General features: G+C 40.1%; 1 protein-coding gene across 4 annotated transcripts in view; it reads right to left on the bottom strand.

Annotated features, from left to right (window-relative positions):
* The window catches only part of LOC144495872 (cyclin-dependent kinase 13-like), an 83,747-nt gene that overhangs the window by 58,009 nt on the left and 11,814 nt on the right, over positions 1–13,924 (bottom strand). For 3 of the 4 annotated variants that reach the window (XM_078216549.1, XM_078216550.1, XM_078216551.1), the window contains exon 3: positions 8,586–8,759. The exons of the other annotated variant lie outside the window; for it this stretch is intronic. In XM_078216549.1, coding sequence (XP_078072675.1) covers positions 8,586–8,759 — 174 coding nt within the window. The remainder of the gene's footprint in view (positions 1–8,585; positions 8,760–13,924) is intronic. 4 annotated transcript variants of the gene reach the window in all.

Genomic DNA, 13,924 nt, shown 5'->3' with positions numbered 1-13,924 from the left:
TCTGGAACAGCAAAGGAGTAGTTCGGGATAAAGCCTTAGAGAAAATGGTGATGAGCTGCCTTCTTGAACTGTTGTACTCTCTAGGGAGTTCCAGGATTTTGATCTTGTGACAATGAAGGAACGGTGATATAGATCCAAGTCAGGACGATGTGTGATTTTAGAGTGGAACTTTCAGGTGGCAGCATTCCCATGCAGCTACTGCCTTGTCGATGTGATAGAGTTCACGGGTCTGGAAGGTGCTTTCAAGGAGCCTTGGTGAGCTGCTGCCATGTGTCTTGTACGTACTGTTGCCATCATGCCTCGGTGGTGGAGGATTGAATGCAGTCAGTTTTGGACTGTGTTAAGCTTGTTCGGTAAGGCACTCCCACTTGGTGTGGTTTATGGCAAGACATCCTTAAAAACATCTTTTCCATCCTCATGAGATCGAATACTGCCCTTGATTTGTATTGAGAAAAGAGGATCTGCTCCAGAAGCCAATTATTTAGCATACGGATTGTGTCCAGATTAGCAGAGCTGATCATGATTCCGACCCTGGAGAAATTGGCTTTGATGAGGGTGCTGGAATTTGTTCACCTGTCTTCTGAGATATCGTTGGTGGAAATTTTCCACTGCCTGGAGGTGCAGACGTCTCCACATCAACAACAACTGGAGTTCTAGGCGCTTGTGTGGGCAGCAGGGGAGGAGAGGGAGAAGTTGCTGATGAAAGGCTTTGGTCGATGTTAAGTGAAAAACCAAGCCTTTTTATGTGGTGTTGAAGAGATTGAGAGTGGTCTGAATGTCACTTGTAGTGTGAACCACAACTGCACAATCAACTTATTATAAGTTGTGCATATGCTGGAAGACCACTTTAGACTTGGCCCTGAATCTGTTGAGATTGAAAAGCTTCCCATCAAGTCAAACTCAATCGTGACCCCTTACAGATGTTGGTCATGAATGAGCTCCATGACAATGGTGAGGAAGATAGTGAATAGAGTTGGTGCAATCACATAATCCTGACTGATATCCATCCAGATATGAAAGAACCTGGTCTCCAATTCATTGAAAAGAACTGTTGCTGTCATATCACAGTAAGAAGTTTAACAACAGCAGGTTAAAGTCCAACAGATTTATTTGGTAGCAAAAGCCACAAGCTTTCGGAGCCTTAACAAAAGCTTGTGGCTTTTGCTACCAAATAAACCTGTTGGACTTTAACCTGGTGTTGTTAAACTTCTTACTGTGTTTACCCCAGTCCAACGCCGGCATCGCCACATCATGGCTGTCATATCATTCAGGAGTCACAGGGTAATAGCACACTTTGCTGAACAACAAGGTTTCTGGAGGACTTTCCAAATGGTGTCAAAAGATTGATGGAATCATAGGTGTTTGACAGATCAATAATTGCCACATAGAGCCCCTTGCATTATTGCAGGCACTTTGCTTGGATTTGAGAGAGTCAAACATCATGACTGTGGTTGTTCTGGGTGGCTGGAAAATACATTGGGTCTCTGGAAGGACATCTTGTTAACATTTAGGAGGCACTCCAGAAGGATTCATGAGACTCGTCTCCAGTGGACAGAAAGGATATGATGCCTCTATAATTACCACAAATTGATTTATCACTCATTAGAAAAGTGAAACAATGATGGCATCAAGGTACAACATCCTCTTCCCAGAGTTTCAGCTGCACCCTTTCTCAGGGATGGTGAATATTAACATTACACTCCCGATGTGTGCTTTGAAGAAGCAGTAAATGGTCAGGCGATAAGGTAAAAATTAAGTAGCCAGCCTTACACTTGCAACCATGATATGGATATGGTTGGTCAAGAAATGCTTCTAGTCAATCCTCAGAAAATTGACAGCTTAGGCAGGAACAAAGGGGGATGGGGGCTACAGTGGTGCAGTTCATGTTTTGTGGTGATGGTTATTGCCTGGCACTTTGTGAAAGTGAAAGTTCCTTGCCACTTGTTAGTGCAAGCCTGGATGCTGCTCAGGTCTTGTAGTAAGCTGGCATGGAATGGGTCATAATGAGAAGATTTTGAATAGAGCCAAACACTGGGAAGCTGTAAGAAAACAGCCCCACTTCTGACCATGGCTCATAAAGCAGCAAGGATGCTTATTTGAGCAAAATCACAATTTAAACAGATTTTGATTACTATCATTATACATTTTCTGACACAGGGGATACAGTAAACAAAGCTGGAAATTAAAGTAGTTCCATAGACATTTGTTTCAAGTCGTAAGAATTTGTATACACAACCACTTTCAAAAAGACATAGTAACATAAGAACATAAGAAATAGGAGCATGAGTAGGCCATTTGGCCCTTTCAGCCTGTTTTGCAACAGGGAGATCATGGCTGATTTGACAGTGGCATTAACTGCACTTTCCTGGCTGTGTTCCATAACCCTGGACTCATTTGTCGATCATGAATCTATCTTAACTCGGCCTTTAATGCTGGGAATGGCCGAAATGATCGATGCTTGAGGCTTTGATTCCAAAAGATCCACTGAAATGTAACTTCTTAAAAATGTGAAAATTAAAATCTCTGCCCCCTCCCATCACCCTCATAGTTCTCTCCCCCTGCACCCTCACAGCTCCCACTGAGGAGTTATTGTGACTTCAAAGCTACAATATAGGGTTACAGTTTTCATCCAATTATATTTCCTACTTCTTTCTTTAGTGATAATGTTTTAAATTTATTTATTCCTTTTGTCCCTTGATTTTCTCCTATCATTATTGGAATTTTTTTCGTGTCTTCTACCATAAAGACAGGTAGAAAGTAATTGTTCAAAGCCTCTTGCCACTTTCTTGCCTCCTCTAAGGCATCAATGCCCACTTTAGCCACTCTCTTCCTTATATTCTTGTCTATATTCTGACAATTGATTTATATATTTCTAGCTAGTTTACTCACATATTCAAATTTCTCTAGAAACATTTTTTTACTCATCCTTTGCTTGTTTCTTAACAATATCCCAGTCTTCTGAGTCACCAGTTTTTGCAGCACTGAATGCCTTTTCTTTCAATTTGATACCATCCTGGGCTTTTAGTTAACTAAAGATGATCCATTCATATTAAGGGCCCAGAAAATCTTGAAGTGCACATGGCAAGGTACATAAATGGCTTCCATTCCTGGTGCGAGCTATTGCATAACCCAACAAACATTCTAACCAGTAACTGCAAAAAATGCAAATAACCATCAAGGAATCTTTTGTGATATTTACTTTCCTCTCCAACAGTAAAGTGCCCTGAATTCACAAAGTACAGAAGGCCCTCTTCCCAATGAGACCACCAACTCAAAAGTCTTTATTCTCAGAAAAACTCATGGGTAACCAAAAATGGAAAGTTACTGCAGAATAAAAATTCAACATCTGTTCACATTGCTTTACTGAAACTCCAGTACAGGAATGAGATAGGGAATCTGATGAACTGGTGCGGCAACAATAATCTCTCCCTCAATGTCAACAAAACGAAGGAGACTGTCATCGACTTCAGGAAGCGTAAAGGAGAACATGCCCTGTCTACATCAATGGGGACAAAGTAGAAAGGGTCGAGAGCTTCAAGTTTTTAGGCGTCCAGATCACCAACAACCTGTCCTGGTCCCCTCATGCCGACACTATAGTTAAGAAAGCCCACCAACGCCTCTACTTTCTCAGAAGACTAAGGAAATTTGGCATGTCAGCTATGACTCCCACCAACTTTTAAGACGCACCATAGAAAGCATTCTTTCTGGTTGTATGATATGATATGGCATGCTTGATATGGCTCCTGCTCTGCCCAAGACCACAAGGAACTACAAAAAGTCGTGAATGTAGCCCAATCCACCACACAAACCAGCTTCCCATCCACTGACTCTGTCTACACTTCCCACTGCCTCAGCAACGCAGCCAGCATAATTAAGGACCCCACGCACCCTGGACATTCTTTCTTCCACCTTCTTCCTTCGGGAAAAAGATACAAAAGTCTGAGGTCAATTACCAACCGACTCAAGAACAGCTTCTTCCCTGCTGCTGTCACTTTTGAATGGACTTACCTTGCATTAAGTTGATTTTTCTCTACACCCGAACTATGACTGTAACACTACATTCTGCACTCTCGTTTCCTTCTCTATGAACGGTATGCTTTGTCTGTATAGCGCGCAAGAAACAATACTTTTCACTGTATGTTAATACATGTGACAATAATAAATCAAATCAAAATCAAAAAGCACTGTAGCTATATTCACTCCTTTGCTAATGATTCCATCCTTGGTTCATCATAGTTCAGGCATAAATGCCACGTCTATGTGAGAGCTATACACGACATATATAAAAAGTAAAATATTTGCAGCAAAGGTCTTGCATATAGTGTGCCTATTCTACAAGTACTGCACTTACTGTCACATGTTACTTGTTACACTTGATTGTTAACAGCTGTACCGTTACTAAACAACTCACTGTGGTCAATGCTGGAGATCCACCAGTGTGGGTAATGGAAGATACTTAGAGAAAAAAATCAATTTTCCTGAATGCAGTTTAATTTATTGGCAAAACTGAAGTGAACACAAGAGTGAAAACAAGAAACTGGTATTGTGCTCACCATACAAAAAACACAAGCTCAAAACAGCACATTAAAGAACTGTCTTACCCAAATTTCTAGGGCACTTTGTGATTTTTTTAAATTATTCATTCGTGGGACATGGGTGTCGCTGGCTGGCCAGCATTTATTGCCCATCCCTAATTGCCCTCAAGAAGGTGGGGTGAGCTGCCTTCTTGAATCGCTGCAGTCCATGTTCTATGGGTTGACCCACAATGCCGTCAGGGAGAGAGTTCCTGCACACATAAGTGCCATGCCATTTAAGGCGGTAAGTCATGGCAGCAGAGCTCAAAGCCGTAGCGTGCTCCCAGTGCTCCCCGTTCTCCATGTGGGAAGCCAGGAACATTTCCAGTGCCTGGGGCCAGCATGTGTGCGGAAGTGTCTCCAGTTGCAGCTCCTGGAAGCCCAGGTTTCAGAGCTGCAGCAGCTGCTGGGGTTACCATGGAGAATCTGCAAAGCTAAGAGCATCGTGGATAGCACATACAGAGAGGTGGTCACACCGCAGGCTAAGACTCCACTCCACAGGCAGAAAGGGAATGAGTGACCATGAGGCAGAGTAAGAGGACAAGGCAGGCAGTGCAGGAATTCCTCTGGCCTTTCCCCTGCAGGACAGATATGCTGCTTTGGATACTATTGAGGGGAATGGAATGGACTCTTGGAGGAAAAGCAGTAAAAGCCCAATTCGTAGCACCATGGTTGGCTCTGCTGCACAGGAGAGAAGGAGAAAGTGTGTGAATGCAATAGTTATAGGGAATTCAATTGTAAGGGGAATAGGTGGATTTTTCAGTAGCCGCAAATGATACTCCAGGGTAGTACGTTGCCTGCCTGGTGCTAGGGTCGAGGATGTCTCACAGCGGCTTCAGGACATTTAGAGGGGATGAAAAGCCAGTAATTGTGCACACATCAGGACCAATGACATAGGTTAAAAAAAAGGATGAGGTCCTAAAAGCTGAATATAGGGAGTTAGGAAGTATGTTGAAAAGTAGGACCTCAAAGGTAGTGGTTTCAGGATTACTACCTGCGCCTCGTGCTAGTCAGAGCAGAAATACCAGGATATATCAGATGAATACATAGCTGGAAAGATGGTACAAGGGGGAGGTTTCCAGATTCCTGGGATAGATTCTGGGGGAAGTGGGACCAGTACAAACTGGATAAGTCACACCTGGGAAGGACCGGAACTGATGTCTGGGGCACGTATTTGCTTGTGTGTTTGGCAAGGGTTTAAACCAGAATGGCAGGGGGATGCCAACCTAAGCAGGGTGACAAGGGAAAGAGAAACAAGGAAAGTAATAAAAGTAAGAACAATAAAATGCAAAAACGGTAGACAGGGTAATCAAGGGCGAGAGGCAAATAGGGCCACAGCACAAAGTCAAGTTAGAATGATTAAAAATGGCATAAAGGCAAGCCTAAAGGCTTTGTATTCTGAATGCTTTGGACATAACGATAAGGTAGACAAGCTGATGACACAAATCGAGGTAAATGGATATGATCTCAGCCATTACGGAGTTAAAAGATCAAAACTGGAAACTTAATATCCAGGGATATTTGACCTTTCGTAAAGACAGAAAGGAAGCAAAAGGTGGTGGGCTAACACTGTTAATAAGAGATTAAATTAGGTCAGTTATGAGAGATGATCTAGGCTCAAGAGAGTCCATTTGGGCAGGGGTAAAAAACAGCAAGTAAAAGACATTGGTAGTTTATAGACTCCCAAACAGTAGCCAAACTGTAGGAAAGGGCATAAATCAGCAAATAATAGGAGCATGTAAAAAGAATAGAACAATAATTATGGGTGACTTGAATCTGCACGTTTATTGGGTTAATCAACTCGGAAAGGTTAGCTACGACAACAAATTCATAGAATGCATTAGGGATGTTTCCTAGAGCAATATGTCATGGAGCCAACCTAGGAACAGCTATCTTGGATCTGGTAATGGGTAATGAGACAGATTTCAGAAATGACCCGAGTGTAAAAGATCCCTTTGGCAGTAGTGATCATAACATGCTAGTTTGAGAGTGAGAAACTTGGGTCGGAAACAACTGTGTTTAATTTAAATAAAGGGAATTAAAATGAAATGAGAATAGAATTAGCAAAAGTGGACTTGGCAGATAGGAAAGACAGTCAGCAAACAGTGGCAGCCATTTGAGGATGTTAATTCATGGCTCTCAGCAAAAATATACCCCAGTAAGCAGGAAAGATTCTACGAATGGGATAAACCAGCCATGGCTAGCCGAAGAAGTTAAGGAGCGTATTAAGTTGAAAGAAAAAGCACGACGCAAAAGTCAGAAGTATTCCTGAAGACTGGGATAAATTTAGAATCTAGCAAAGGAGGATTAAAAAAATAAAGAGAAAAAAATAAATTGAGGGCAAATTAATAAGGAAGATAAAGCTGATAGCAAGAACTTATTTATATATATTATATACACACACAATAAGAGAGGTTAAGGTGAACATAGGCCCTTTAGAAAATTAATCTGGGGAGGTAGCCAAAGTAGCTACAGAGATAGTGAATGCATTGTTTGTAATTTTCCAAAATTCTTTGATCCTGGAGAAGTACCAGAGGATTGGAAAACTGCCAAAGTAACACCCCTATTCAAAAAAAAAAGGGGGGGGGGGGAGAGAGAGGCAAAAAGCAGGTAACTATAGGCCGATTAGCCTAATATCTATTGTTGGAAAAATGTTGGAATCAATTATTAAGGAAGCAACAGCAGCACATTTGGAAAATCATAATCCAATCAAGCAGAGTCAGCATGACTTCATTAAAGGGAAATCACGTTTGACTAATTTATCAGACTTTTTTGAGGAAGTCTCAAAAAGAGTGGATAGAAGGGAACCAGGAGGTGTGTTGTATTTGGACTTCCAGAAGACATTCAACAAGATACCTCGCAAAAGGTTAAGTCATAATATAAGAGCCTATAGTGTTGGAGATAGTATATTGACGTGGATAGAGAATTGGCTAATGGGCAGGAAACAGCAAGTGGGGATAAGTGGTTCTTTTTCTGGTTGGCAATCTATAACCAGTAGGGTTCCAGAGGGATCAGTGCTGGGACCACAACTGTTTACAATATATGTTAATGACTTGGAGGAAGGATGCAAATATAATGCAGTCAAATTTGCAGACAACACAGAAATAGGTCAAAAGGCAAGTTACGAGAGGGATACAAAGTTTACAAAGAGATATTGATAAGTTAAGTGGCATAAAGTTGGCATATGGAGTATAATGTGGGAAAATGTGAAGTTGTTCATTTTGGAAGGGAGAACAAAAGAACAGAGTATAATTTAAATGAAGAAAAACTGCAGAAAGCTAGCACACAGGTATAGTAGGTAATCAGGAAGGCAAATGGAATGTTGGCCCTTATTTCAAGGGGGTTGGAGTATATAATTATTAAGGGAAGTCTTGCTGCAACGATACAAGGTACCGGTGAGACCACATCAGGAGTACTGAGAGCAGTTTTGGTCCGCTTATTTAAGGAAAGATATTATTTCAATGGAGGCAGTTCAGAGAAGGTTCACCGAGGATGATCCTCGGTATGGAGGGATTGTCTTATGAGGAAAGGTTAAACAGGTTGGGACACTACTCATTAGTGAGAGGTGGTCTCATTGAAACACATAGGATTCTTAAGGGGCTTGACAGGGTAAATGTTGAGAGGATGATTCCCCTCGTGGGAGCATCTAGGGCCAGAGAGCATAGTCTCAGAATAAAAGGACAACAATTCAAGACTGAGATGAGGAGGAATTTCTTCTCTGAGGCCTGTGAGTTTTCTCACAGTGAGCTATGGGGGCAGAGTCCTTGTGTATATTTAAGGCTGAGATAGATAGATTTTTGATCAGTAAGGGAATTGAGGGTTACGCAGAAAGGGCAGGAAAGTGGACATGAGGAATGTCAGGATCAGCCATGATCCCACTGAATAGCGGAGCAGGCACGAGGAGCTGAACGGCCTACTCCTGTTCCTACTTCTTATGGTCTTTCGCCAGGAATGATCCACCAGAATGTAGAAAAGGCTGATATTTAGCACCAAACAAATACTTTCACTCACTTGGGTCGCTTTTTAATCTGTGACTGAACAGGTGCTTTCTTCTCTTCAGGAGTTTTAGGTGAAGATAAATCAGATCCTGGAAGCTCAGGTGGCAATGGTAGGTCTGTTAATAAGTGCCGAGTCTTTCGTTCAGAATCCTTCTTTACTGCCTTTGTTATAAGACCATCTTTTGGACTGTAATTAGAAAATATATAAACTTAAGAGAACAGTACCAAATATCATTGGCATTTTTGTTCACCATTCACATGAACCCTAGGAGAATCAAGGTGAGCAGTTACAACCACACAGTCATTCAAAAGCATTTTCCCCTCTACACTAATGCATTAGTGCATCAGTTACAATGTCTGCTTTACACAACTGTGATCATAAATTCAACTCAGTCCTTTCAGGCATTCACTGAACATAAACTTGAATTGCTAAAGTAGTCCTACAAGTAGTAATCTAAAAATATAACCACTCCGATACTAGCCCATCAGTTTATATTCGCATAGACTGAGGATTGATTAATGGACAGAATAGGGTAGAATAAACAACTAATTTTTGAGTTTGCAAGGCTGCAAGTAGTGGGGTACTGCAAGGATCAGCAATTTACAATCTACATCAATTACTTAGATGAAATGATTGAGTATAATGTATCCTAGCCTGCTGGTTACGCAAACTTAGATGGGAATGCAAGCTATCAGGCAACACAGAGTCTGCAGAAGAACTTAAAACAAATTAAATGAATGAATAATGTGGCAGAACGAATATAATATGAGAATTGAGAAGTCATCCACTTTGGTAGGAAAAATAGAAAAGCAGATTATTTTTCATAATGGTCAGATGCTGGTGTTCTAAGTGGCCTGGCTGACCTCGTAAATGACTAACCAGAAAGTAGTGCAGGTACTGCAAGCATTTAGAAAAACAAATTGTATGTTAGCCTTTGTTACAAAAAAATGGGGAGTACAAAAGTAAAGACTCTCACTGCAACTGTATAGGGCCTTGGTGAAACCACCCCTGGAGTACTCCCTACTTGGTGGGGGTGCAGCGTAGATTTAACAGAATGATACTTGGATTCCCATTCAAGGGTTAAATTACGAGGAGAGATCACATAAACTAGTGTGCATTCTCTGGCATTCTGAAGAATATGGGGTGAATTGATCCATGTTTTCAAGATATTGAGAACAGAAACAGTAGATTTAGAGAAACTACTTCCACTAGTTTACAAGTTCAGGACTAGGGAGCATAGGCAAAAATCAGACCTTTCAGGAGTGAAATAAATACTTCTTCATGCAAAGGTTGGTGGAAGTTGGATGTGGAATGAACTCACCTTAGATCAATTGTTAATTTAAAAGTGAGAATGATAGCTTTTTTGGTAGCTAAAGGGGCTAAGAAATATGGGGCAAAAATAGGTATATGGAGTTAAGTCACTGGTCAGCCATGTTATTGAATAGAAAAGGCTCAAGGGGCCATTAAGCACACCATGTTCCCATGCACAGGTTTGATCTCCTTCCACAAGCAAGAAAATAATTGCTATGAGGGGGGATGCAATAAAGGTTCACTAAACTGACGCCTTGTGTAAAGAGGCTGCCTTATGAGAAGAGAATGGACTGCCTACATTTCCTCAAATCTAAGAAAATGATAGGAAATCTCATTGAAACAATCAAAATTCTGAGGAGATTCAACAAAGTAGGTGCTAGGAAAATGTTTCTTTGGGCTGGCAAGTCCAGAACTAAGGGTCACAGACTCAAAATAAGAAGTTTGCCATTTAGGAGTGAGATAGGGAGAAATTTCTTCACTTGGATGGGTTGTAAATCTTTGGAATTATCTACCGCAAAAAGCAATGAATACTCAGTTATCAAAGTATATTAAAGTACGAGCAGGACAGATTTTTTGATACGAAGGGCATCAGGGATATAGGGAATATGAGGGTGGGTATTGCTGAGGTAGAAGATCAGCCATGGTCTTACTGAATAGCTGGCTTGAAGGGCTGAATGGCCTATTCATGCTATTATTTTTCATGATCTTTGGTTCATACGGATTTGCAAGTATTGCTGCATTAAGCATGATTCTCCCCATCCCCACTCTACCTACCTTTCAATCTAATATAGGCGGTTGTGCCTCGAGTCATCTCAGCTCCATATTCTGAAATTCCAAGATTCAGACTACAATGAACTTCCTTATTTAAGCTTCATCACCTCTCTTAACATCCCTTTTTTGGTTTGGCATTTACTTTTATTCAATTATGCCTCTGACATACTGAGGTACTTCTTTGAAAATTGAAGTTGTTTTGTAAAAGCATATTTTGTTATGTTTCTTTTGTGAGGGCTGTTATGTTCACTAAGCCTATCAAAATGCCGGCAAACCTCCCAGCAAAACCTGGAGGAGACGTTCGCCAAATGACACTGAAGTAATGAATTGTACTAGGTGATCAAAAACATACAGCACTCAGAATTTGAAGATTCTTGTCAAAACTTTACTATTAAGAGTACCATCAACTTCTGTATGAAGCCGAAGTTGCTGGTGCAATCATCCCATTTCTTCAAATGGCATGAGAAGACCCATGTATTCAGTTGCCTGAAACATTGACAGCGGCAGTTAATACAAGCTATCCATTTTCATTTTACCTTTGCAGCTAATAGCTGCCTGGATACGGTGTATAGAAATAGTGCCACCATGATGCAAAAGGAGCAGCAAATTTAACATTGCATCCAGTTGTGCCTTTTAACCTAACCATCTAAATGTTTTTTTTAAATCTATCGCATACTGGTCTAAAATTCTGAACAACTGCTCAGCAGCATTGAGACAGAGAATGGTAAAAATTAAAAGTTCTCTTTGGTCTCGGATGAACTGACATATCAAATGAAAACCATAATTTGTGCTGCACTGGTTGTCAGTACTGCTCAAAAGGGAAGAAAGGGCTTCCCTCACTGCTTTGACGAGCTGCTCCTCAATGTCTCCTCCCATATCAGCAATTCCAGGACTAACCATTGTCAAACAGTTCAATAAGACTTAGCAGGTGAGTTCATTCCACATCCAATCAATGTCATTTCAGTCACTGCAGGCGATATAAGATTTTCAATCATATGAGATGCAATACTTCTTGATATTTGGTATGTGACAGTATAGGATCCTCCAAGTAGCACTGTGTTCTTCAATTATCTTCATTCATTCTTTCAACTGAAAAAGCGTTTGACCGAACAAATTGAGGGCAGGGTGTTTTCCAAAAGATGTTTTAGTTTGTTTAGTTTCATGCTGTCCTGAGCAAGAGCTACAGCACAAGCACACTGCAATCAAACGTTTTTGTGAAAATCAGAGTGAATATAAATTCTCAGTCTATTTAGGAAGGATCTTATTTCCTACTTTTTTTGCTCTCCAGCCTACTTCCTCAAGATCAACATCCTCAACTTCATGCTTCAAATAACTCTCCAAATAAGAACACCAACTTCACACTTGCATCAGGTGATCAATATTAGCAATATTTCTTTGTAGAGGTTTTCTTAATCTAATCAAGGTATATTTTGAGGTGAAATCGGAATATAGATATTTATTTTTCTTCCTTGTAGTCAGTCATGTGACTAACCACTTGACTATCTCCCGAAAAATTTTCAAACACCACCCTGGCCCAGTTAATTTCTGGTGTTCCTTGGGATTGTTTGGATTTAGTTGGGTTTCAATATGAAGTCCACCAATGGTATGGAAATATGAAAAACAAAATAAATTTGGCCATTACTTCATCTGCTTTTACAAATTATACCACTTTACCACCCGAACATCACTTTGAGCCATTGCAAACATACTATCAATTTGAGTTTATACGCAGAGCCAACAAATTGTCTGTGTTCTTACATCAGTTCCTCATGATGTTCCTTCACTACTGAGTCACTGCTCACCGATGCAATGTATATTGACATCTGTACACTTACTCATAATGTGTCATTAAAGACATGTCACAGACAACCAACCAAAAAATGAAAAGCATTAGAATGAAAATCACTTAATTTTAGAGCAAAATAAAGACTAGGATAGCATAAAAATATTTTTAAAATTTAAAAATCTATTAATTAATCATAATGGAGACATTTAACACCACTTATAAATATAAAATTATTTTTTTCAAGAGCAACATATGCTGCTCTACAATCATTTTAAACTGCCATTAAAAACCAAGCTGAAAAAGCTGTAACTTTTTAATATGGTTTTGAACGAGAGATGAGAATAGAAAAGGGGAAGTTCTTGCCTCCAATTTCACCGATTGCTGGTTTGGTGAGGCAGTGCACAATGCAGTGTTTGCTGTAACAGTTGAACTTCAAGTTCAATCTCCCCATGTGCTAAATCTCAAATTGCAGCCAGTATCAAGAGAGCTAATGACAATGAATTGTGGTGGTTTGCTGTCAAAAGAAACACAAAATCCAGGCAATTGTTTTGGCAGGCTGCTCTATTTCATTATACTGGATCACTCACTACACCATGTTTCTTAAAATACGTCATAAAATTAGCTTAAAAGTGTGTCCAAACGTTTTGGATATTGGGAACAGAATTAACAGTTAGCAGCCTAAAACAAGGATTTTAAATATGAATGAACTGCTAAAACATTTTTCTTCCACAATGTGGGGAAGAAGCAGTATTTGCCCAATAAACCACAGGCAGAATATAATCAGCTTATTTCTAAAAGAAAGCCTAATTTGGAGCATTGAGAATGCACACAGCTAACATTTGTCTCAATGCAGACAAAATTCAACGACTGCAGAAAGGCTAATAGAGAAGGGTATTTAAGATACCACTGCATCAAATTTTAATTTATTTAACTGAAGCAATTAGCCATTTCCTTTTTCTCTCTTTAATATATTGTTTTCCCAGCAGTAAAATATGATCATTTGTGAGCAACATGTAAAACACACTGCACTAACAGCCAGATAAGAGAATCTTCTTTAAAAATTGGCGCTGTGAATACCAAACAAACATTCTCCTTCTGTGTCCTTTTGTGTCATTAATCTCTGCCCACAAAAATAGAATCAACATCACTGTGTCCAAAACAACTTTAGAATGAAAGAAAGCAGAAAATGCTGGAAAATCTCAGCAGGTCTGACAGCATCTGTGGAGAGAGAATAGAGCTCTGATGAAGGGTCATCCAGACTTGAAACATTGGCTCTATTCTCTCTCCACAAATGCTGTCAGACCTGCTGAGATTTTCCAGCATTTTCTGCTTCTGTTTCAGATTCTAGCATCCGCAATATTTTGCGTTTATTTTAGAATTAATAAATTACCTTCGAGCAACCTCACTCCTAAATAGCACCTATCAAGTCAGAAAAGTCCAAATCTTTCAAAGCTTCAAGGAAAACACAATGTCAAGCCAAAGG

The sequence above is a fragment of the Mustelus asterias genome, chromosome 7 (assembly GCF_964213995.1).
Source record: "Mustelus asterias chromosome 7, sMusAst1.hap1.1, whole genome shotgun sequence".
In the NCBI taxonomy this organism is placed as follows: Eukaryota; Metazoa; Chordata; class Chondrichthyes; order Carcharhiniformes; family Triakidae; genus Mustelus; species Mustelus asterias.
The sequence above is the reverse complement of the archived record's forward strand: the minus strand, read 5'-3'. Positions and strand labels throughout refer to the sequence as shown.